General features: G+C 46.6%; 1 protein-coding gene across 10 annotated transcripts in view; it reads right to left on the bottom strand.

The window, feature by feature from the left end:
- tns1b (tensin 1b) overlaps nt 1-22,797 on the bottom strand; it is a 320,407-nt gene that overhangs the window by 93,815 nt on the left and 203,795 nt on the right. For 9 of the 10 annotated variants that reach the window (XM_063213457.1, XM_063213461.1, XM_063213462.1 and 6 more), the window contains 6 exons: nt 18,957-19,004; nt 10,213-10,262; nt 7,542-7,713; nt 6,531-6,704; nt 4,450-4,514; nt 3,018-3,101 (listed from right to left, as the gene is read on the bottom strand). In XM_063213457.1, the coding sequence (XP_063069527.1) occupies nt 3,018-3,101; nt 4,450-4,514; nt 6,531-6,704; nt 7,542-7,713; nt 10,213-10,262; nt 18,957-19,004 (593 nt within the window). Of the gene's footprint in view, nt 1-3,017; nt 3,102-4,449; nt 4,515-6,530; nt 6,705-7,541; nt 7,714-10,212; nt 10,263-13,533; nt 14,112-18,956; nt 19,005-22,797 lie in introns of those variants that run through there. The other variant, XM_063213464.1, reaches the window with a different exon arrangement.

The following is a 22,797-nucleotide window of genomic DNA, read 5'->3' as shown; positions in this document are numbered from 1 at the left end:
ACACCAGGAAGCCAACCGGATCCACTGGGCGCCTCTCTCTGCTCTTCATTCTGAGAAGAACTCCCTCCCGTTGATATGAGCTCCGTCAAGTTCAGCTACCAAGACATTACAACGCACTATAAACATTACATTACATTACATTATATTGCACTTAGCTGACGCTTTCATTTTATTCAAAGCGACTTACAGTTATTATTTTTCAGGGTATTGGTTACAGGCCCTGGAGCAATGTGGGGTTAGGTGCCTTGCTCAAGGGCACTTCAGCCATGGATGGAGATGTAGGGAGAGGTCAGGGGGGATTCGAACCGGCAACCCCTAGATTGAAACACCAACTCTCTAACCACTAGGCCACGGCTGCCCTAACAACACTGTAAACACTGTGAACAAGAGTTTGGGCTTAGGCTGGGTTTGGGTTCACCAGCTATTGGTAGGCTGTGTTTGGGTTCACCAGCTATTGGTAGCCCAACTCGATGACATCCGACAGAGTTTCCCTCCAACAGTGTGGGATTGAAGCACAACAGGAAGGCCGTGGATCGACTGGGCGCCTCTCTCTCTCTCTCTCTCTCTCTCTCTCTCTCTCTCTCTCTCTCTCTCTCTCTCTCTCTTGCTGCAGACATCTCACTCTCTGTCTCTCTGTCTTTCTCTCTCCCTCCCTCCCTCCTTCTCTCTCTCTCTCTCTCTCTCTCTCTCTCTCTCTCTCTCTCTCTCTCTCTCTCTCTCTCTCTCTCTCTCTCTCTCTCTCTGTGTATTCTCTGAGCTGGGAAGAACTCCCATGGCGTTGGTGCCTTTCCATCAACAGCAGCCCATTACTCTGTGTATTTGGGAAGGCCTGGGCTGGCTGCTAGAGCACTCTGCTACAGTACAGCACAGCTGAGCTGAGCCCAGTGAAAGCTTATTTTAATTAGGCCAGAGTGCAGCGCCACGTCTTGTGTCAGCGTTAAATGCTTGACGTGCTTGACTTGTGCATCGATTACATAATGGGTATCGATGAAAAGTGCAGCAGGAAGCTGTGTGTGCAATTGTGTGTGTGTGTGTGTTTGTGTGTGTGTGTGTGTGTGTGTGTGTGTGTGTGTGTGTGTGTGTGTGTGTGTGTGTGTGTGTGTGTGTGTGTGTGTGTGCGTGCGTGCGTGCGTGCGTGCGTGCGTGCGTGCGTGCGTGCGTGTGTGTGTGCGTGTGTGTGTATGTGTGTATGTGTGTGTGTGTGTATGCGCTCATGCATGTCTGCCTGTGACGGTGTGTCAGTCTGGCCTTGGTGCAAGTTATTACGATATAGTCATTTCACTTAATGCCAGCCATTTATAACCCCAGTTTAATATGCATGTCCATGAAATCGTGTGTCAGTGTAAATAATATTCGGGGCGAACGGGAATTTGCAGAGAGGTGGAAAGTCCGTGAGCACCCCGCTGTGCTGAGCAGTGTGAGCGGGACCTCCACAGCACAGTGCTGGCTGGGCCCAGAGAGCGAGAGAGCAAGAGAGAGCAAGAGAGAGCAAGAGAAAGTGAGAGGGAGCGAGAGTGAGAGAGCGAGAGAGCAAGAGAGAGAGAGAGAGAGAGCGAGAGGGAGAGGGAGAGAGAGAGAGAGAGAGAGAGAGAGAGAGAGAGAGAGAGAGAGAGAGAGAGAGAGAGAGAGAGAGAGAGAGAGAGAGAGCGAGAGAGTGAACGAAGGGCTTTAAGATACTGGTTTGGCACGTCACTGTCGTACATGCCTCCCATAATAACTGCAGACAGCCGGGCCCTGACTGCAGCCTAATTATATCTCAGGGCAGGAAATAGCTCCATGCAGCGAGCAGCAGAGGCCTACTGGAGCACTGGAGCCAGCCAACCAACATGGCCGCCAGGCCCGGCCCCCGTGTGGGGAGAGGAGGCACGCTACGGTACGGTATGGTGCAGTATGGTACGGTACTATGACACTTCTGAGCAGGGGCGCTGCTAAGGTTTTGGAGGCCCTACGGATAACTGGACAGGAGGACCACCTCATAATTACAGTAAATAATAACAATAATAATAATAATAATAATAATACAGTAATAATACATAGTTTTAGTCAATCTCAATTAAAGGGGCCCCAATTTTGGGGGCAAAGTGGTTGAGGCCCTAGGCGCTCTGCTTACTCTGCTTAGCGGTGGCCTTGCCTCTGAGCAGCAATAACATCGGGCATGCTGGCATCTGCGTACGACTAATACCAAGTCTGTATGGAGCTATATGAGGCATCTGGAGAGATTGAGAGTTTTCAAATCTAATCTGTTTTAGCCCCACAATGCACCTTCTTTATTTTAGTGCATAGTTGGCGATGATGGCCCGTGGCGTTGGTGTAGCAGAGCGAACGAATGGAGCGTTTCAAAAGAAAAAATTAAACCGAACAGCGTCGTCTCTGTGCATGTGGCGCATGCATGGTGCTAAGGCTTATTGGAGTCAATCATTTTGGCTTACTGCTAGTCAAAGACTTTTCTCACGCTGGAATAACAGAGGGATTATGGGGGGGGGGACTTGTGTGTACACTGGACAATAGGAGATAATCAGCTATCGCATGCAAACATCCGCTGGGATGTATCACCTTTCTTTCACACTCACTCGCAGTAATTATATTATGAAACACTCTGACTGACTCATGGGGATTTCTCTGTGCTCTCCATATGCCTGGCTGATACATAATATCACATCTGTAAATTCTACAGGCCGTATAACATCAAGATGTGCGCACTCCGAAAAATGGCCACACATCCTTCAAATATTATTGGCTTTCCATGTGTTAAGGCATCGTTGGATAGCTTTTTAAAAAAAGACCCTGCTCTTTCATAATCTGTGAATAACTCAAAATGGCCCCCGGGGACCATCTGACCCCGTCGTTTTCGCTGCCTTCTTCTGACACATATGGAGACACACGCAGCGGTGTGCAGAAATCATATCCTCTTCTTTGGAGAGGATTGTGGAGAGTTGTGCCTGTAAAAATCGGGGACCTAATATGGACCATGGGATAGAAGGTAAGCTGTGTGAGGAGGAAGTGGAGTGGAGACTGACCTTTTCTGGGAGGGTTGTCCAACAGGAAGCACTTTATCTTCATAAAACCTCTTCATGGCAAACCTGTCCAAGGCCTGGTCAGCACTGCAATCCAAAAGAAACAGATTTTTTTTTACTCTTGAGCTTCTGGACCTTTGAAGGGCCTCCTATCGACTTTGTAGACGACTTTCTCTGCTCTCTCTCTCTCTCTCTCTCTCTCTCTCTCTCTCTCTCTCTCTCTCTGTTTGTTCTCCTTGGCATCATTGTTTATTTTCCCTTTTCAGTACTCTCACCCAACCCAAGACGCCCCCCTCACTGCGCTGTTTGTTCTGGACTGGGGAATTTTTCAATAAGGAAAAAAATAAAAAAGCGAAATTAAAAATGAAACAGTAATCTAATTGAGCGCTGAGCTTCTGAAACATCTTTGGAGTTTTTCTTTGCTCCGAGGAGCCAAAAAGAACTGCAGACTGTAGACCGCAAATTAATTCAGTGATTTTTTTTCTCTTTCTCTCTCTAAATCAAAATCTCAGGACTCTGTGGGATATTTTTATTTATTTACACTTTTTTTCTTCATCATCTGCCATGGCAAGGGGATATTGGAGTCCCTCTCTGACCCCTACACATACACAAACACACACACACACACACACACACACACACACACACACACACACACACACACACACACACACACACACACACACACACACACACACACACACACACACACACGTGCACGCACACACACAACACACACCCCACACATACACACACCCCACACACACGCATGCACGCACACACGCATGCACGCACACACAACATGCACACGCACACACACTTCCTCTTCCCTCCTTTTCCTCTCACATGGGGCCCAACGTGCCGCCCAGGTCTCATGACGGACGACTCCCATCAACACTCCACAACACATCACCTAATTCAATAAACACAGATAGCAACCAGCCCCAGCTCACGAGGGGCCGTGCAGCACAGTACACTACAGTACACTACAGTACACTACAGTGCACCAGTGGTTCCCAAACTTTTTAGTGCTGCGACCCCATTTTTTATATATATGCATATTTATATTTTTGCCTTCATTTGATAGGACAGTTGATGGTGACAGGAAGCAAGTGGGGGAGAGAAATGGATCAGCAAATTACCCCATTTTTTACCTAAGAATATTTTCGTGACCCCCATCCCCTCCCCCATATTCCAAACTCCATTGTTTACTTGTTGTTTAATTAACAGGAAAAGTTAAGGAATCTGTTAACTATACAAGTGAATTGAGTTACTAACCAGTTGATGGAATTATGTTAGCTGTTAACATGTGGATTTCCAGTTTATTATGCAACGTTACTTTTCTCTGCAACCCCCCCTGAATTACCTCTGCCTCTCAAGCTTGGGAACCAGCGCAGTACACAGTACTACTGGCCTGTTCACTGTTCACTCTCACCTTGCCGATATGTTGCTGTAGTGCATGTAGGCCGCCACCACCACGCCAGTCCTCCCTCGGTTTCCCTGAGAAAAGACAGAGAGAATAGGGACAGGCATTTATTTTACTGGTACTTCGACTGGCTACACAGAAAATTAGCCTGCAGGCAGCAGTTTGTTACAATAGACACGGTTCCAAATACATGTTATGTAACGAGAGTCTTGAGCCAAAACACTTCTCCCTCTCTCTCTCTCTCTCTCTGCTGGCTAGTTAAAAAGTATGTCTCCTCGCATGCCCTCTCACTGGGACTTCTTAGCTTATTTACTATGGTATGGGGACACACACGTGTGTGTGTGTGTGTGTGTGTGTGTGTGTGTGTGTGTGTGTGTGTGTGTGTGTGTGTGTGTGTGTGTGTGTGTGTGTGTGTGTGTGTGTGTGTGTGTGTGTGTGTGTGTGTGTGTGTGTGTGTGTGTGTGTATGCATGCATGTGTGTGTACGCGTGCACGTACAGTATCTGTGTCTGTCTTGGTGTATCATTCTGTGCACATGTAATCCAATCCTCTGCTCCAAGTGAATCCCCAGTCCCACCGCTTACTCACTCACTCCACTCCACTGCCAAAGCAAAGGAGAGCAACACTGGTTGTCAAGACAACCCTTCTGTTTTGCTGCTTGACCTGATCATTTTTCTATTTTTTCCCGCCCCATTTCTCATATGAGGGGGTTGTGTTTTCCCCTCCGAGCTGTTTATTTGTTTTTCAAGACAGGCCATCAACTGGCATATCAATCAGAGTCAGAGTTTTCCCATAGAGACACAATAACGTTTTCTGCCTTTGGTGGGGGCCACGGCTAAACAGATCGCAAAAGGAAAACAAAAAAACAAAACAGACGAAAAAAAAATAGCAAGTGCATTCAACAAATGTTTCTGTGGTCTTCAGCTGGCTTGACAGCTCCATTACAATGGGCTGGGAGCCTGCTGCTGACTGGACTGACATTTCACACAGTGCTGAGAGGGTTGTGCGGGGCTGAGGGGACGAGAGGGGATGAAGGGATGAGGAATGGGGAACGGGCAGGGCAGGGCAGGGCATGGGACTGACACTGTTTTTCAACCATTTGTCTTTTTGGCCTGGAATTCCTGTCATTAACAATGTCAACACGCGTGTGCCCACACGATACTGCTGTTAGGAATTCTTGAGGATATGGCCAAGGCCTCAGTATGTTTCATCTCTCATCGCACAAACCCTTTCTCCACTCTCAGACGTGTAGGTGTACGTCGGAATGCAAAGATGTAAAGATCCCGGGCAGAGAGAGAGAGCGAACAGCAAAACCAGGAATCTGACACAGGGAAGTCTACATAAAAAAAGGGAAACCCTTCCCACTGATGTTGTCATGGAGACTACAGAAACACAGAGAACAAACTGTATATAATTTGAAGCAAAAAATAGCTTCTAAAAACAGTTGCATTACTCAGTTGTACCTTGTGTAATGCATTGGTTATATGCAGAGCAAAGGAATAACAGAGAGGGCATGTGCCTCCTACAGTACAGAAGAAGGCATCTCAGTGCCATCTCCGATCGGCAAAGTTTTTGTTATGAGAACAAATGGCTAAGTGTGAGGAGAGTGATCGTCCATTCTCAAGGATTAGGGGCACAGCAGAGTGGACGACAAACACCACAGACTGACAACGCCATCTACTGACTTAGCAAAGCTCACTAATCCACTGTTGAGATATGTGGACACATTTTCACACCCCATATATACAGTGTTAAGTAAACTAGAGTACATTAGCATTCCACTGACTAACTCTATAGAAAAGGTTGACACTCCATTACGGTAGGTGACCTTCACAGACTACATGGTTCAAAAGCCTTCAGTTGTAGAGAAAAGTAGGCACTACTTTTAGTAGCTTTTAGCTTTTCATACGTACAACAAAGCTCGTCTAAGATGGCCTGGATGAATGAGATTCTTCACTGACACAGACATACAAGTATTACTGTGCATATCCTGTCCTTTTGCTGCTAGGAGAAAGGACACTGTCTGTGACATTTAGGGAAATCTAATTTATCTGAAAGCAGCAGAGGCATAGGGAGCAGGCAGTCCTTCACCTTATTGTGCAACACCACCACGTTATGGCTGTCGGCGTTCATCCAAGTGTCCATTGCCTTGCAGATGCTGCAGATTTTGTCCAGGGCAGGGGCATGGTGGTCGGGCCAGCCAAAATCCAGAACTTTGGGATTCAGTCTGCTGATGTCATAGCGCTTCTCGCTGAGGTTGAAGAGCTGTGAGAACAAACAGCTGTATTAGCTATATGATAACAAACATTGCCGCATTGGACATGTATTGCAAATGTAAGTCTGACCAGCTCAGAAAAGCTCAGCTCACCCTTACAAAGCTAGTCTGTAAGTGTAAACAGCCCTCACAGGAAGTGAGGTGACAATGTCACTGACAGTTGTAGTCTTATCCAATAGCAATCAACATTAGTGATTCCAAAGTATCCCCTATTGAGGCATACTGGGATATGCACCTTTATTGCCTCTTACAAACAAAAAAAACTCAATCAAACATGGATAAGACCATGCATAAACATTGACATCAGGGCTCTAAATTAACATTTTTCGTCACAAGCCAATTTGGCTGGTAGGTTATCTTATTAGCCAAACACACACTTACTAATGGGTCAAATTGGCTTGTACGTTGGTCTTCTCTACCAGCCAAACTGAAATTTCATCAGCATTCGGCCGGTTGTCTGGTGTTCATTTAGAGCCCTAAGTGAAATGTTTATATACATGCAATTGGGTACAATATTCAGATGCCTTCACATCTGTCTAGTCTAGTCTTAGTCTAGTCTTAGTCTAGTCTAGTCTAGTCTAGTTTTAGTTGAGTTTTTTGTGTGTGTGTGTATGTGTATGTGTTTGTGTGTGTGCTGTGTGTGTACTCTTTATTAATTAAAAAAAATAATAAACTAACCCCTCTTTGCAACTGCACTTGTTGTTCTGTATATTTCCTGTGCACTTTGTATTTGCTTGTGATGTTGGCTTGATTAGTCCTCTTTGAAAGTCGCTTTGTTTATAAAGCGTCTGCCAAATGCAATGTAATGTAATGTAATGTAATCTCACCAGGTAGTTGTCTCCGTGTTTGGAGCGCAGCATGGTGGCCACCTCCTTGAGGTTGGCCCCGTAGCTCTGCTCCTCCACGCTGCTGGGGAAGGAGACGGAGATGATGCGCTCTGTGATGTACACCAGGTCCACCTCATAGTTCTCCTCCATGGCCTGGATCAGACTGAGGCTCCTGAGGATTAACAAACGCACAGCACAGCACAAGAAGAATGAATGGGATGACTGTAGTGTAGCGTAGTGGTTCCCAACCAGGGGTGCGTGTACCCCTAGGGGTTCGCGAGCACACTGCAGGGGGTACTTGGAAAGTATTTGTAGTTTTAACAAATGTATGGAGCTTAGTTATATTGGAATATAGAAAGTGATATAGAACATGACTTAGGGGGTACTCGTGGCACAACGAAAAGGCTAATGGGGGTACACAAGACAAAAAAGGTTGGGAAACACTGCTGTAGTGTAGAGAGAAAAACACAGCACCAGAAACAAAAGGCAGTTTGGACAGGAATGTAATATCCTCTCTTCTCTTGCTTGTTTATGAAGTGCTTGTCAAAGAGATGTCAGTGCTACAACGTAGATTATTTTCAAATCCTCTGGACATAAAATAACCAATAGCAAGCCGAGCGGGACTTCGTGAGTTATTTGGACTGCACATTTCAATGGTACACAGAGGAGTTCAAAGCACGTCATGTGTTTCTTTTAGTTATATTTGGTTTGTTGACGACTAGACGGCACAAAAACGTTCTTTTAAAAAGGCCTTCACGCGTAAATCTGTCAGCAGTGGAGCCATGGAGTGTGAGGTCTATGGGCATCGGTTCCTCTGACTGTTTGTTTCTTTGTATTAGGGTTGTGTGTGTGTGTGTGTGTGTGTGTGTGTGTGTGTGTGTGTGTGTGTGTGTGTGTGTGTGTGTGTGTGTGTGTGTGTGTGTGTGTGTGTGTGTGTGTGTGTGTGTGTGTGTGTGTGTGTGTGTGTGTGTGTGTGTGTGTGTGTGTGTGTGTGTGTGTGCGCATACTCATGCATGCGGGTGTGTGTGTGCGCGTGTGTGTACATGTGTGTGTGTGTGTGTGTGTGTGTGTGTGTGATAAAAACAGAATAAATGTCTTTCTGTGAGCTAGTGCTGGTCTGTGTGCTCAGCACAAAATCTGTTTCTCATCATGCAGAGTCAATAGGTCCACTTTGCATATCACCTCCAATAAGCTGTGTGTATCTCTCCACGGGCCATTGCGCATCGACACCGAAGGCATCTCACCCCCCGTTTCAACAAACACATGCGTGGAACATGTGCTTTTGACCACTACAATAAACATTGTGCTTGCACTAGCCTGCTTGGTGGGGTTTCTAGCGGTTGCGTAACAGGTTAGCATAATAAATTCCGCCAATTACTATGGGAGTTGTTTGGTGAAAATCAGAGCTTGGCAGACTGAGAGGGCTCTACATGAAAGACCAGTCCAAACAACTATGAGCTGTAATACCATTTTTCCTGTTGTCTCATCTCACCGCTATGTTTTGAGGGTTTTTGAGACTTACTCTGTGGGAACTCGCAGTGATTAGCGCGTTGTTGTGTTGTGCTGGGCATCTAATTTCCAAAAGTAACAAGCGAGAGCTAGAGACCCATATGCCATTACTAAAGGGAAGGCAAAGTGGGTGACAGGGAATTACTCAACAGTGGTCCACACCCTCGAGCTTACGGGTGCTTTGGCAGGGAGAAAACAATAATCACTAAATACTAACTCAGTCTGTACATGGAGCGGGAGCGTGTCTATGTTCCCACAGCCCATTGGTCCCACAGCCCATTGGTCCCACATCACTAAGATTTAGCATTATTTTTAGGCCTATTGGTTCTCTGAGTTTACTTGTAAATGTGGGAACATGGAGTTGTAGAGCATAGGGCTTATATTTGAATAATTTCTTAAAACTGTGGGAGAGCGGAGCAGCAGGAATAAGCTGGGACCATTTGGGCTGTGGGACCAATGGGCCATGGGACCAATGGGCTGTGGGAACATAGGGCTGACCCCCATGGAGCAGTTAGCAAAACATGTAGCCTATGCTACCCAGAGTTGTGTAAAGTAGAGATAGAAGTACTGGCACACTAGTGGTATGATGTTACAAAGTTGAAACTATGTAATGTCATACCACTACTGTGGGAATTACAACTGGAAGCATACTTACTTCTACTTTATACAATTCGGATGCTACCACCGTGTATGCAAGTATAAAACGATTTTGTTGGAAGCACAATTCAAACTTGTGGCATGCCTTCATATTGTTTTTGTCCTGCTCTTTGTTGTTAAATTATGCTGAAAGATCCAAATACTGTCTTCCAATGATCCAAATAAAGGTATTCTTTTATCTCAATTCTTTATGTGGCTTAGTGTTTTTTTCTATCAGACCAAAAACTATTTGCCTATATAACAAAACTAGACTTTTGCAAAGACGACTCAGAGGAACGAGGACAAAGACATAAAGTTCAGTGCACGCCTTCTTAAGAAATGTAGGCTCAGCAAACAAGAGCTTGGCCATATGCAACATGCTGTGTCATGTTTCATATGCTTTTCACCCCTGCTAATATTCACTGAGCCTTTTCCCAAAAGACTCTTTAGAGTTGGTAGACAACATACTGTATTTAGGTGTGTATTGTGAAATATGCAAAGATAACATGAAGCCAAATGGCCTTACCTTGAAGGTCTGCGTCGGGACTCCATACTTTTGGAGGATTTTGTAGAACCCTGAAAAAAGGGGAAATCAGCAATTTATTGATAAGCTTTGTTTTATCTCTTGCAGTCCACCATATGCCTTTTCCTATACATACATTTCATGGCAAAATACAGTAAGTTATTTAAATGATTATCACAAATGAGAAAGAGGTTAGCGTAGCCCCCATAATGCACGCCGTACCAACAGTGGCACACTGTTATAGTCATTAAAAGGTTAATTACCACAGTACTACTCCACGATTACATAAAACAGGGCCTTAAATAATGCACTACGACTCGGTCATTGCCATTCTGGTAACTGCAAATTTATAACGCCATGTTTTAATGGGTTAACAGTTGACATTTGTCATTGGGCACAGGCGAGTGGTTGTAGTCGTCTAACCACAAGACTTCATGAAATAGCAACCATAAACAACAAACAGACCACCAGCACAGCAGTAACTTTAACATTGCAGAGAACGGTGTCGAATATCAGTTGAAATTTGGTTTGACGTAAATCCCCCCTGATCTCATGGACCTGACACATTGGCATTTCCAGTTTCCCCCTGCTCCATTGCTAACTGTCACTCAAATGTCACTAGTGCTGGAGAAAGCAAGTCACCTCCCAAGGCTGTCACATACGGTATGCTGGTGTGTGTGTGTGTGTGTGTGTGTGTGTGTGTGTGTGTGTGTGTGTGTGTGTGTGTGTGTGTGTGTGTGTGTGTGTGTGTGTGTGTGTGTGTGTGTGTGTGTGTGTGTGTGTGTGTGTGTGTGTGTGTGTGTGTGTGTGTGTGTGTGTGTGTTTGTGAGAGTGCATGCATGCGTGCATGCGGGTGCGCACGTGTGTGTGTGTGTGTGTGTGTGTGTGTGTGTGTGTGTGTGTGTGTGTGTGTGTGTGTGTGTGTGTGTGTGTGTGTGTGTGTGTGTGTGTGTGTGTGTGTGTGTGTGTGTGTGTGTGTGTGTGTTTATGCACTGTGCCTTTGTAGCACACATGCACATGTGTGTGCACACACACCGCACACGTGTGTGTTTGCATATGCCTGTGTGGTGGGTGGTGGGGATGCTCTACTCTTCTCTTCTCTTCTCTGTGCTCTGATGTCCTCTTCGTCTGTCATTTCCCCGGACCAGGCTGCCCTGTCTCCTCCCATGCGCCCCAACCTCTGGTTAGCCACCACAAGAGAAGCCCATGGCCCTCCTTTCCACCCCTCCTTTCATTACGCCCCACAGATGGCATGTGTTTTGACAATGCTCATCCCTCTCTCTCTCTCTCTCTCTCTCTCTCTCTCTCTCTCTCTCTCTCTCTCTCTCTCTCTCTCTCTCTCTCTCTCTCTCTCTCTCTCTCCCCCTCTCTCTCTCCCTCTCTCTCTCACCCTCTTTACACCTCTCTCTCTCTCTCTCTCTCTCTCTCTCTCTCTCTCTCCCTCTCGCCCTCTCTCTCTCGCCCTCTCTCTCTGCACCTCTCTCTCTCTCTCCCTCTCCCTCTCTCTTTCTCTCTCTCTCTCGCCCCCTCTCTCTCTCTCTCTCTCTCCCAGGGGCTTCCCTCTTTTAATGTGTCATGTGTATGTGTATACAAGTCTGGATTAAAGACACCTAAAAGTGTATGGGGATTAAGAGAGAGTGAGCCAGTGTGAGTGTGTGTGACGTAACGTTATATCTGTATTCCATGTTAAATACTTCAATATGGCGAAGTGGTTCTCTGTAAGGAGTCGGGATGGGACAGGCTCTCACTCCAAAGACAGAGTATATCCACAGTGCAGACACAATGTGTTTTGAAAGCTGCTTTTTCTAATTCAAGGGAGGCTTGAGGAAAAATCACTTCCAGAGACGGGAAAGCTTGTCATGCAGGAGCCTGCTGAAAAAGCACATGGGCTCGATTGCTTCATATGTTCACAGGGGCTTGCACTCCAAGAAAGCAAAATGACAGACTGTACCGAGGAACGACCGGGGGAAACTAAAGGGAAACAATGCTTTTACAGAACAACAAAATACACGACAGCGCACAATAATTACAGCACGCAAGCCATTGCTGATATATACAAGAGCGCGGAGAGCTTTGCTGTGCCGTTCACAATAAAAATCTATTTTGTGAACTGCACATAAAAGAGTTGGAGGAGGCAGAAAAGGCCTTTGACTGAATTCAAACCCTTATACACAGTTCCCTCTCACCTCTTTCTCTTTCAAACAAATTCACGCAAATAGAATCTGTTTGTGATTCCATGTTCCAAAGCTCAAAATTGAGAAATACTGTACCACTTGTATGCACAAACATCCTATTAACAGGCTATAAATGGGCATAAACACTGCTACGGGGAAACCACCCACACTCACTCCGAGCTCGTCTCACTACGAGCCCAGTAGCCCGTGCCATTAAATAATGTGAGTTTACCGCTAAAGAATGAATACATACGGTCGCAACAGATGCCCCGAGACACGCTCGGAGAGAGAAGCCCGTAAAATATATGCCGGCAGTAAATTCAAAATGAAATCATCAAGATCCCCTACTATGACTCGAGACAGCGGTATTAAAACACATCACAGAGAGAGGCCCAGCCCCCAAAAAAGCATGGGCCCACCACCACACCACCACACCTCCCGATCTTCAACATAAACTTGCATGTCTCTCTCTCTCCTCCCCTCCCCTCTCACCCCCGTCCACCACCACCACCAAAGCCCCTGTCGGCCTTCCTCAGCTCCCAGGCAGCGTACAGCCACAAGGCAGGCAAGCAGGCAGGCAGGCAGGCTCCAGAGACGCTCGGCACTCGTCGCACACTCGCCTCCCAAGCCCACAATTACGACCCCCCAAATAACTGCCAACAAAAAAGAGAGGGGTGTGTGTGTGGAGTGGAGGTACGGCAGGGTTGAGGCGAGGCGAGGCGAGGCGACGAAGGGGGGGCGGGAATGGGGAGAGAGAGAGGTGGGGGACAGGGCGGGCGGGGGGCTTTCTGCTGTTTCATGATCAAAACCAGCTGGAGGCCCCACTTACGAGCAGGCCCAACAAATTAACCATCAGAGGCAGAGAGGAGGGAGCACAGAGGGGAGGCGAGGCAGCAGTTACAGGGGGGAGAGGGGGGAGGGGGCCAGAGAGAGACGCAGGCTTGGAGATCTGAGGCAAAAAAAAAAAGACAACGAGAGACCATAGTTCCAACAACAAACTCGAATGTGGAAAAGAGAAGAACGGAAAGTACGAAAAAAAGAATGAAAAAGAAGCGGAGCGGGGCAGTTTCTTGGTGGCTAGGAGGTCCAGTCACCACCACTGGGCCCAAGTCCCAGCCCCAGCCCCAGCCCCCGAGGGAAGCCAGCCTACCTTAGTAAACAGGTACCCCGTGCTCCACCTCCATGCCGTCCTGATGGAGGAAAGGCGCCTCCTGATCGAGCCACCAGGACTCATCGCCCGAAATGAGCGCTTTCGCTCCCGTTCCATGGCCCCTATAGGCGAACCAACACACTCCCCTCTGGTTCCCAGGGCAGCGAGAGAGGGCTCTATTTTGGGCTTGAGCCGCTTACAGGATGCCACATGCCTGGCGTGGAGCTACAGCAAACTGGACTCCAGCTCTTTTTCTTTCTTTCTTCTAAACTCTAAACTCTCTCTCTCACACACACTCCCTTGTTTTCTCTCTCTCTTTCCTTTTCTGTGTGTTCTCCCTCTCTCCTGCAACCCTTCTATGTCTGTCTCTCTTTCTCCCTCTCACCCAGCCTCCCTCCTTCCTCTAACCTCTCTCCTCATTCCCGCCCTCCTCCTCCTCGCTCCCTCTCTCCTCCCTCCCTCTGCCGTATGTCTGTGACTCTTTTCGTTCTCTCTAGGTCTCTGACTTACTCACTCTCTCCCTCCCTCCCTCTGTCTCTTGTTGTCTTTTCCCCTTTTTTCTTGCTGTCTGCTCCAACATAACCTTCTGTCTACAATCTCCCTCCCTCTCTCTCTCTCTCCCTCTCCCTCTCTCTCTCTCTCTCTCTCTCTCTCTCTCTCTCTCTCTCTCTGTTTCTTCTTCTCCCTCTGTCTTCTTAATCTTCTCCAGATATGTGTTTGGATGTTTTCTGTTTCTCTGATACCCCGTGCTCCCTCGTGGGGTGAAACACTCATCAGCTGACTGACTGACTGCACGCATGAGAATCTTCCATCTGGCTTCTTTAACCCCATCTTCTTCTCACCGATGAAGAGAAGAGCCTTCTTCGTCATCTTCATCTTCATCATCATCTCCATCAGATGTCTAATTTAGGACATCTTGCAGGTCTGGTATTGAGCCCTGGACTTTAAACTCAAGCCTACCCCGCAGGATGGTCATATGGCGTCCTTAAAACCCCATCTTCTTCTGACCGGTGAAGAGAAGAGTCTTCTTCGTCATCATCTTCATCATCATCATCATCATCATCTCCATCAGATGTCTAATTTAGGACATCTTGCAGGGCTGGTATTGAGCCCTGGACTTTAAACTCAAGCCTACCCCCCAGGATGGTCCATATGACTCACTTTCATGTGTGTGCGAGTCATGGGAGCGGTGAAGCCGATGTGGAAGTTAGGGCTCTGAGGTGCCTCATGAAGGCAGAGCAGATGGGCTGGTTTAGGAGGTGGAGGAGGAGGAGGTGGTGGTGGAGGAGGAGGAGGAGGAGGAAGAGGAGGAGGAGGTTTAGGATGTGGTGGTAGAGGTGGAGGAGACTTTTTGACTTAAAATCCCTTTATTGAACCATTGCATGGAGGTGGAGGAGAGAGAGGAGGAGGAGGAGGAGGAAGAGGGGAGGAAGAGGGGGGAGGAGGAGGATGTTGAGGAGACGGAGGAAGAGGAAGAGGAGAAGATGGCTCCTCCATGGGGCAAGAACACATTTGCTTGTGTGTGACTCTCCAATGGATGGAGCCAATGGGCATATCTGTACATTCAAACATATACAGTATACCTCCAGCGGTCTGCTATGTGGATAAACCTCTCACCCAGTTCAAAAGGAGCGAGCTCCAATGTTCTGAAGTTATACTTGAAAGACCAAAAAACATGTCTTAAACACTTCAGACCTTTAGGCAACACGGCTGTTAAAAATAACACATTTAGCGGGAACACAAAAAAAAGACTTTGAAAAGAGTTTGTGAAAGAAATAGACAAAGAGGAGCGGAAGAAGAAGGGAACAAAAGTTGAGGTTGGAGGATAAAGTGATCTAAGGTCCGCTATCATGCAGTGTTAGACGTCAGTGCAACCACAGCGCTAATGCCCGTGAAAATGCCATGGGCTAACACTGTCCTGTGATGCTCCAGCTGCCTGCCTGCCTGTGCCCTGTACGGGCTCATTATTGGATCCAGGAAACAGACTCGGCCTGAGCATGGAACAAACAGAGTCAGACTAGGCCTGAGCATGGAACAAACAGAGTCAGACTAGGCCTGAGCATGAGACAATGGCTCATAACATCCATACATGATTAAAAAACACACACATGGCCTCTCCCTCTCTCTCTCTCTGTTTAAAAGGTGCACTGTGTAAGATTGTGGCCAGAGTAGGTATTGCACTATGCTCCTTATTGAAACTGTGCTGTCTACTGCCAAATTTGATCTTTTCGTGAATATTTACTTAATAATGAACTAATATTTACTAGCATGAGTACAGTAAGTTTTTCAGCTAAAAATGTAGATTTCTGAAAATTCAAAATGGCGGATAATGGAGAAGATCCCTCTTTTCCTGGATGAAGAGTGCCATTTTCCCAGTCTTAATGAATAATTTGATGGTGGTGGTGAGTATTCATGAAAAAGGTAACAGTTGTGAATGGGCTGCATGAATTCTGCAAATAAACTGCTAAACATATTGCACAGTGCACCTTTAAAACACTGGCATCCATGATGTCAATCTGTTATGCATGCATACACAGACACAGACACAGACACAGACACAGACACAGACACAGACACAGACACAAACACACAGTCAGACACACTCTCTTTAGCTTGCATACTACAGACACCATCACAGAGAGCACATGCATGCAAACACAAACAAAAAATAATGCCTCTCCTGCTCTCAAGCACGCTCTCACGGACATACACACACAAACACAGAGAAACATACACATTCTCCCAATAAATCTCTCTCTCAGTCACTTTTATTTTTTCTTGTCTGGTTGCGATACTAAATCACTGCCAAAAATAACCTACAAATGATGAATGATAAGCTCAAGATATTGCTATTTTGAGCAACAATCCAGTCTCCCGATTGTTTTTGGCCCCGAAACGTAAAAAAAAATACAAGTACGACGTCTGGAGTAATCAGTCTGCAATAATTCCATCAGTGCAGCCGCAACCCCGGACTGAGCGACCGCCGGCATTCCGTGTTTAATGTTGCCTGGCTAAATCTCACTGATCTCACCGAGTTTCCCGCCGTCAGATCTCACTCAAGGAACCATGGAGCCCGTTTCAGGGGGGAAGATTAGGGGTCAAGCCCAGAGTCATTTTTCTTTGTTTCAGCCAGGGAGACATTGTATCTCTTCTATCACGCTGGGTCTTCACTTCATGCACGCACATACACACGCATGCACAAGCACACGCACACACGCGCACGCACACACACACACATAAGTATGCACTTATGCAGATACAGACTCACACCCCACACACACACACACACACACACACACACACACACACACACACACACACACACACACACACACACACACACACACACACACACACACACACACACACACACACACACACACACTCACACACACACACACACACACACACACACACACACACACACACACACACACACACACACACACACACACACACACACACACACACACACACACACACACACATACGCACACACACACACTGAGAGAAAGAGAAAGAGAGCACATTTCCTCTTAAACATGGGGCTGCATCTAAACTCCAGGCCATAACTCCTAGCTGCAATGTGATACTTCCTCTCTCCAAAACTAAATAAAAACCAGGCGAGAGGGCCGCACATGAATCCTATGGGCGCTATCCTATGCAATCACTAGGCAACGCAATGTCAATGCACCGCAGTCACATAAGTGAACAGCGGGGAATCTCTCCTCTCCCGCGCCAACTCTGTGCAACCTGACGAGGGGAAAATTGAATTTAAAGCGCCCTGCACACTTGTATACGTTACACACAAACACAATGGGAAAACAAACAGGGCAAGTGCACGCGCTAAACATATCCATATGGATCAGTCCAGTCAGCGTGCTTGCGAGGAGAGAGCCTTTTCCTTTATACTGTATTACATAGTCTTGTGCATTGTGCAACCCCCTTTGCACAAGTGCTGGCTCAATAAAACATAGTGAGGAAGAAAGGGGGGGAAAAAATCTCCAGTGTGTGTGTGTGTGTGTGTGCTCATGATCAACATGCGCACACCCAAACACACTCTCTTAGTCGTTCACTCACACACTCACACACTCACACACCCACAATGGTTGGCTGAACCTTCCCCCACACTGTCCCCCTGGGCCCTCTGAAAAGTGATGCAAACCCATATGGAGTCCTGCATCGCGGCAGAGCCTGCCTGCCTGCCGTTTCCTTGGATCAATGCAAGAGTTCGACTCTTACTCATATGCAGCTGCGGTCGGTCGGTCGGTCGAGCAGGGGTGCTTGTTTTTCAAACCGGGCAGTAGAATCAAGAAGAAAAAGAAGAAGAAGAAGAAGAAGAAGAAGAAGAAGAAGAAGAAGAAGAAGAAGAAGAAGAAGAAGAAGAAGAAGAAGAAGAAGAAGAAGAAGAAGGGCGAGGATGAGGAGGAGGAATAGGAGGAAGGGGTGTAGGTCAAAAAGACGAAGAGTTGAGATGAGAGGAGATGTGTAGAGGAGGAGGAAGGGGGAGCAGGAGGAGGAGGAAGGGGAGGAGGACAAAACGAGACGAGGAGATGAGAGGAGATGTGTAGATGAGTAGGCAGGTGGGGGGGGGGGACTCAGGAGGAGCAGGAGGAGGAATGCATTAAAAGACAGAGACAGATTAACACGGTGGAATGGCTGTGGGCATGGAGAGAGAGAGAGAGAGAGAGAGAGAGAGAGAGAGAGAGAGAGAGAGAGAGAGAGAGAGAGAGAGAGAGAGAGAGAGAGAGAGAGAGAGAGAGAGAGAGAGAGAGAGAGAGAGAGAGAGAGAGAGAGACAGCTGGAGCTACAGCGCTGTGTATCTACAGTACTGTCTGTGTCCTGCCGTCGTCTGTGCTGGGGGTCTGCTGCACCGCCACTTGTCTGTAATTATATCATTCCTCCGGGATACCTCTCTCCAGGGTGCCCCATTCCAGCCTCCATTCTCCGTCCACCCCTAACTAACGTCCAGTATCGTGTATCATGTGCCCCCCATTGAAGTGGGAGGTCCACTAGAGAGCTGGGTGGGTCTTTAGCAGAGAGCACATTGACAGTGAACCCTCATCATATTCAAATTTGAAGAGCTCTTTTCCAAAACGCTATATCCACCATTTTTGACTTTTTGCATTTTAATATTGTAATTGACTGTTAAGAAGTCATATCATCTATATGTGAATTCTTGCCATTCAAATGTTTTGAGAACATACTTTTAAAACCTCTATAAAATGCAATTTGAAATGCAATTCAATGGAATTCCCAATACAAAAATGTCAATTTCCCAACATTCTATAAAATGGATATATCTCATTTTGGAAAATAGCTTTTCATTTGGAGAGGCTTGGATCTGCTGGTTGTTTATGCAGGCTTTTTATATCGCATATTGTTTTTTTTTTTTTTTGTTATGATGATGAAGAGCAACTTACCGTAGTCTCTACATGCTTCAGTGGGATGTCGTTGCTGGGACTGGGAGCCTGTAGAGCAAATGGAGAAAAGATGGGGAGAAACAATGAAAAATCGGGGTCAGTTAAGAGCAACAGAGAGAAAGAACGAAGTCTTTGAGAAACTTAAACCCTCACAGCTTATAAAGCCAATAGTATGTCTGCCAAACGTGAAAGACAAAAGAAAGTTGTGCAACCTGCCTGCGTATTAAGTATGAATGGAACTCTGACTGAACTTTCACTCCTACTGTATCTCAACGGATACGCAGCCCAACACAAACTTATAGAACCCTGCTGAATTCCAAATCGGGCAAACTTTTTTTTTTTTTTTTTCGGGGGGCTTTTTTTTTTGCCTTTTTTCCTCTGTCGTTACCAGTGTGATTAGAAAAACATAGAGGAAATGAGCTCTAGCATGATGAAAATCGGTGCCAGCTTTCGGGAGCTTTGTGACGGAAAAGTGGGACAAAGTAATGAGATTAGGGGGAAGTTTTTTGGGGGGTGGATAAAGTTGGCATGGGCATAAAAAGGAGGGGATAACGTCTCCTGTTTAGCGCCTGTGTTTTGCGGCATGGTGCGACAGTGGGAAAATGTGGACTTCACTCACACACGGCCTTGCTGCTCTACTCTGTGTGCATCTCTGGCTGTAACATGAGCGGAGGGCTAACGTGATGTGATGTGACATGTGTGTATGTGTAAACACAGTGCAGCCAGTGTGATGACTACACCCCTACTGAGCGGAGGAGTGAAGGAGAAAGAGAGAGAGAGAGAGAGAGAGAGAGAGAGAGAGAGAGAGAGAGAGAGAGAGAGAGAGAGAGAGAGAGAGAGAGAGGAGAGGAGAGGAGAGGAGAGAGGAGAGGTGAACGAGACAGGGCAGGGCCCAGTGCGTAGGAGCATCGGTAAACAGCCTTGCACAAATATTTACACAAGCGGACTCATCTACTCAGTTAGGTAAAGAGTAGAGGAGCAAGAGAGACGAAAGAGAGTGAGAAACAGTAAGAGAGAAAGAGAGAGAGACAGAGAGAGAGAGAGAGAGAGAGCGCACTAGAGAGAGAGAGAGAGAGAGAGAGAGAGAGAGAGAGAGAGCGCACTAGAGAGAGAGAGAGAGAGAGAGAGAGAGAGAGAGAGAGAGAGAGAGAGAGAGAGAGAGAGAGAAAGAGTGCAAGAGGCATAGAGAGAAATACAGGGAGGTAGAATCCGCCCCAGCTGCCCCAAACAACACCATATACAGCCATGAGGCCGAGCCGAGGAGGAAAAAGCCAGAGCTCCATCTGAGCAGAGCCGAGCGAGTAGAGAGCTCCTGCTGCCGCTGCTGCTGCTGCTGCTGCTGAGAGCTGAGAGCAGCGAGCAGGATGAAGAAAAAAAATCTATTTATTTATGAGAAGCCAGACCTCCAGGAATCCATGATGTCATGAGGCATTGTGGGTCCTGGCTCTGGCTAGTCTCAGAGTGTTTGTAATAAAGGGAGAGATAGGGTGTCAAGATGAGCAGGGGAAGAGAAGGGCAGATTGCCATAGCCGATAGGGCCCAGAGCTGCGGCAGGAGGACGATGGTCCAGGTTTTTATTTTTTATTTTTTTTATTTCGAAGAGCTCCACTTGATGATGCACAACGTCCAAACATCTCCTGACAGGTAACTATGTGAGAGCGAGGTATAGCTGAGATGGCAAATCAACTACCTAGGGATGAACCGATACCGAATACCGATACTGGTATTGATATCAGTCCAGATACTTCCTCATTATACTCGTACTCGTACTCATACTCAAACTCGTCAAACACTTGCCGATACCAGGCGCCGAAACTGCTATTACTCGAAACGACGCAACATCTTATCACATTCAATTGACTTGAAAGCAGCATGGGAAAAAAGTGCCGGTCACACATTTTAACCAATGTTTAAATCTACATAGGAATGGATAATAAAACAAATATCACAGGTGGAAAAAAAGGGCTGTGCATTCATTTTGTATGTTGGGGATAAAAGCACCGGTCACGGTACTCTGTATTGGCAAGTACAGACATTTCTGTGTATATTCACTCGTAGGCCTACTCGTATCAGTTTTCAAAAAAAGTGGCATCATGCATCCCTAAAACTACCATCTCTCTACCTCCCCCTTTCATACCCTCCGAAGATTGCACCATCCAACATCCAACATTCACTAACCCCGACCACAGCTACGCAGAGCATAAGAAAAATGACAGCGCTAACTCAATCGGCAACGGGCAATCGTACAACTATTTAGATGAAACAGAATATTCGAGCTCTTGGGGTCTCTGCGGTCAGTGATGTCATGTGAATTGCAGAATATGGCTAGCCCATAATGGCTCCTATAAGTGCCTCCTCGAAGAAAAAAAAGGAAATGCTACAGATATTCAGTGATTTTTTTTTACCAAGCATTTGGGGAATAAAAAAACTGCCAAGAATATTGCAATATAAACGTACTGTGTGCGTGTGCGTGTGCGTGTGTGTGTGTGTGTGTGTGTGTGTGTGTGTGTGCGTGCATGCCTGCGTGCATGCGTTTGTGTGGTGTATATGTGTGTCGTCTATGAAGATGTGTGTTTCTGTCAAAGCATATTAAAGCGGGAAGGAAATTATAGCCTAGCCTTGGTGCGTTTAGCAACTCTCTCACCCCCCTGACTATGGCCTCCAGACCACTAAACCAGGGGTACATCCGCTCCATAGCAGCTCATAGAGAGAGCCAGGCCTTGGCACAGGCCTGCTAAGCTCGCCCTCGCCCCCCCCTTTTCACTGGGCAGCCAAGCAGGCAGGGGTGGTGGACCGACTGACCACGAAAGCACATCACCATCCCCATCACCAGACAATGCATCACACCCATCTCCCATCCAAACAAACACAGGCTACCGTGAGACGGCTGCGGGTCCCACAATGCAGCCGCAGCTAACGTGCTATGCAGCTATGGTATATGGCCTGATTTAGCGTGACATGACTTAGGGCACGGGTTCCCAAACTTTTTCTGCAGCGACTCAAAAAAAAAAAGGGCAAAATGGCTAGGACAAAATGATTAGCCCCCAGATCATTAACCCTATCCAGACTAGGGGGGGGGCTAAAAGTGCCCGCACCAACTTTGATGTTGTATAATTCCTTAACTTTGTGGATTTTCCTAACATTTAGTTGGCTACAGTTAGGTTCCGAAAAATTAGGTTTATCATTTTTGCCGTTGCCATGGCAACGGTTTTCTGACAGGTATGTCTGACCAAAAATCACTTTACCATATCTAAGACACCATATTTTTTCATATTTTTTAGTTTTTTCCATTAGCATCAGCCAACTTTGTGAGCATTTAAGTGGTTTGAAGCATAAAATCATTAAAATTTAAGTGCATTACCTAAATTTGTTGGAAAATTCATTATGGCAATATTTTGGGCATAATAACATAATGATGTCATAATGACGTCATAATACCAGATAATTACACAAAAATTATGTAATGCATAGATGATCATATGTAGATCATCTCCCCCAAGTTTCGTAGTGATACTGTATTCCGTTCATGAGTTATGAGGGGGGGGTCAAAAGAGCCCCCCCCCAGGCCCAGGAATGCCAAAAAAGCCCAGTCTGAATAGGGTTAATAGTCAGTACGGTGCCATTTATGAAACAAAACGCACACCACGATCTATGATTAATTGTCAACTAGGTTGGCACTTGTCCTACAAGGGATTTTGGCCCATTTCCCCGTTACAATTTGTGTAGCCCCTCCCCACCATTGGGTTGGCTTACTTTGGCTCTCGTGGCCGGGGACGACTCGGATACGTTCCATGGAATGCATTACGGGAAGACATGAACCCTCTTCCCTATTCCGACGTCT

The sequence above is a fragment of the Engraulis encrasicolus genome, chromosome 13 (assembly GCF_034702125.1).
Source record: "Engraulis encrasicolus isolate BLACKSEA-1 chromosome 13, IST_EnEncr_1.0, whole genome shotgun sequence".
NCBI lineage: Eukaryota > Metazoa > Chordata > Actinopteri > Clupeiformes > Engraulidae > Engraulis > Engraulis encrasicolus.
Note: the sequence above shows the minus strand (reverse complement) of the source record. Positions and strands in the feature narration are given on the sequence as shown.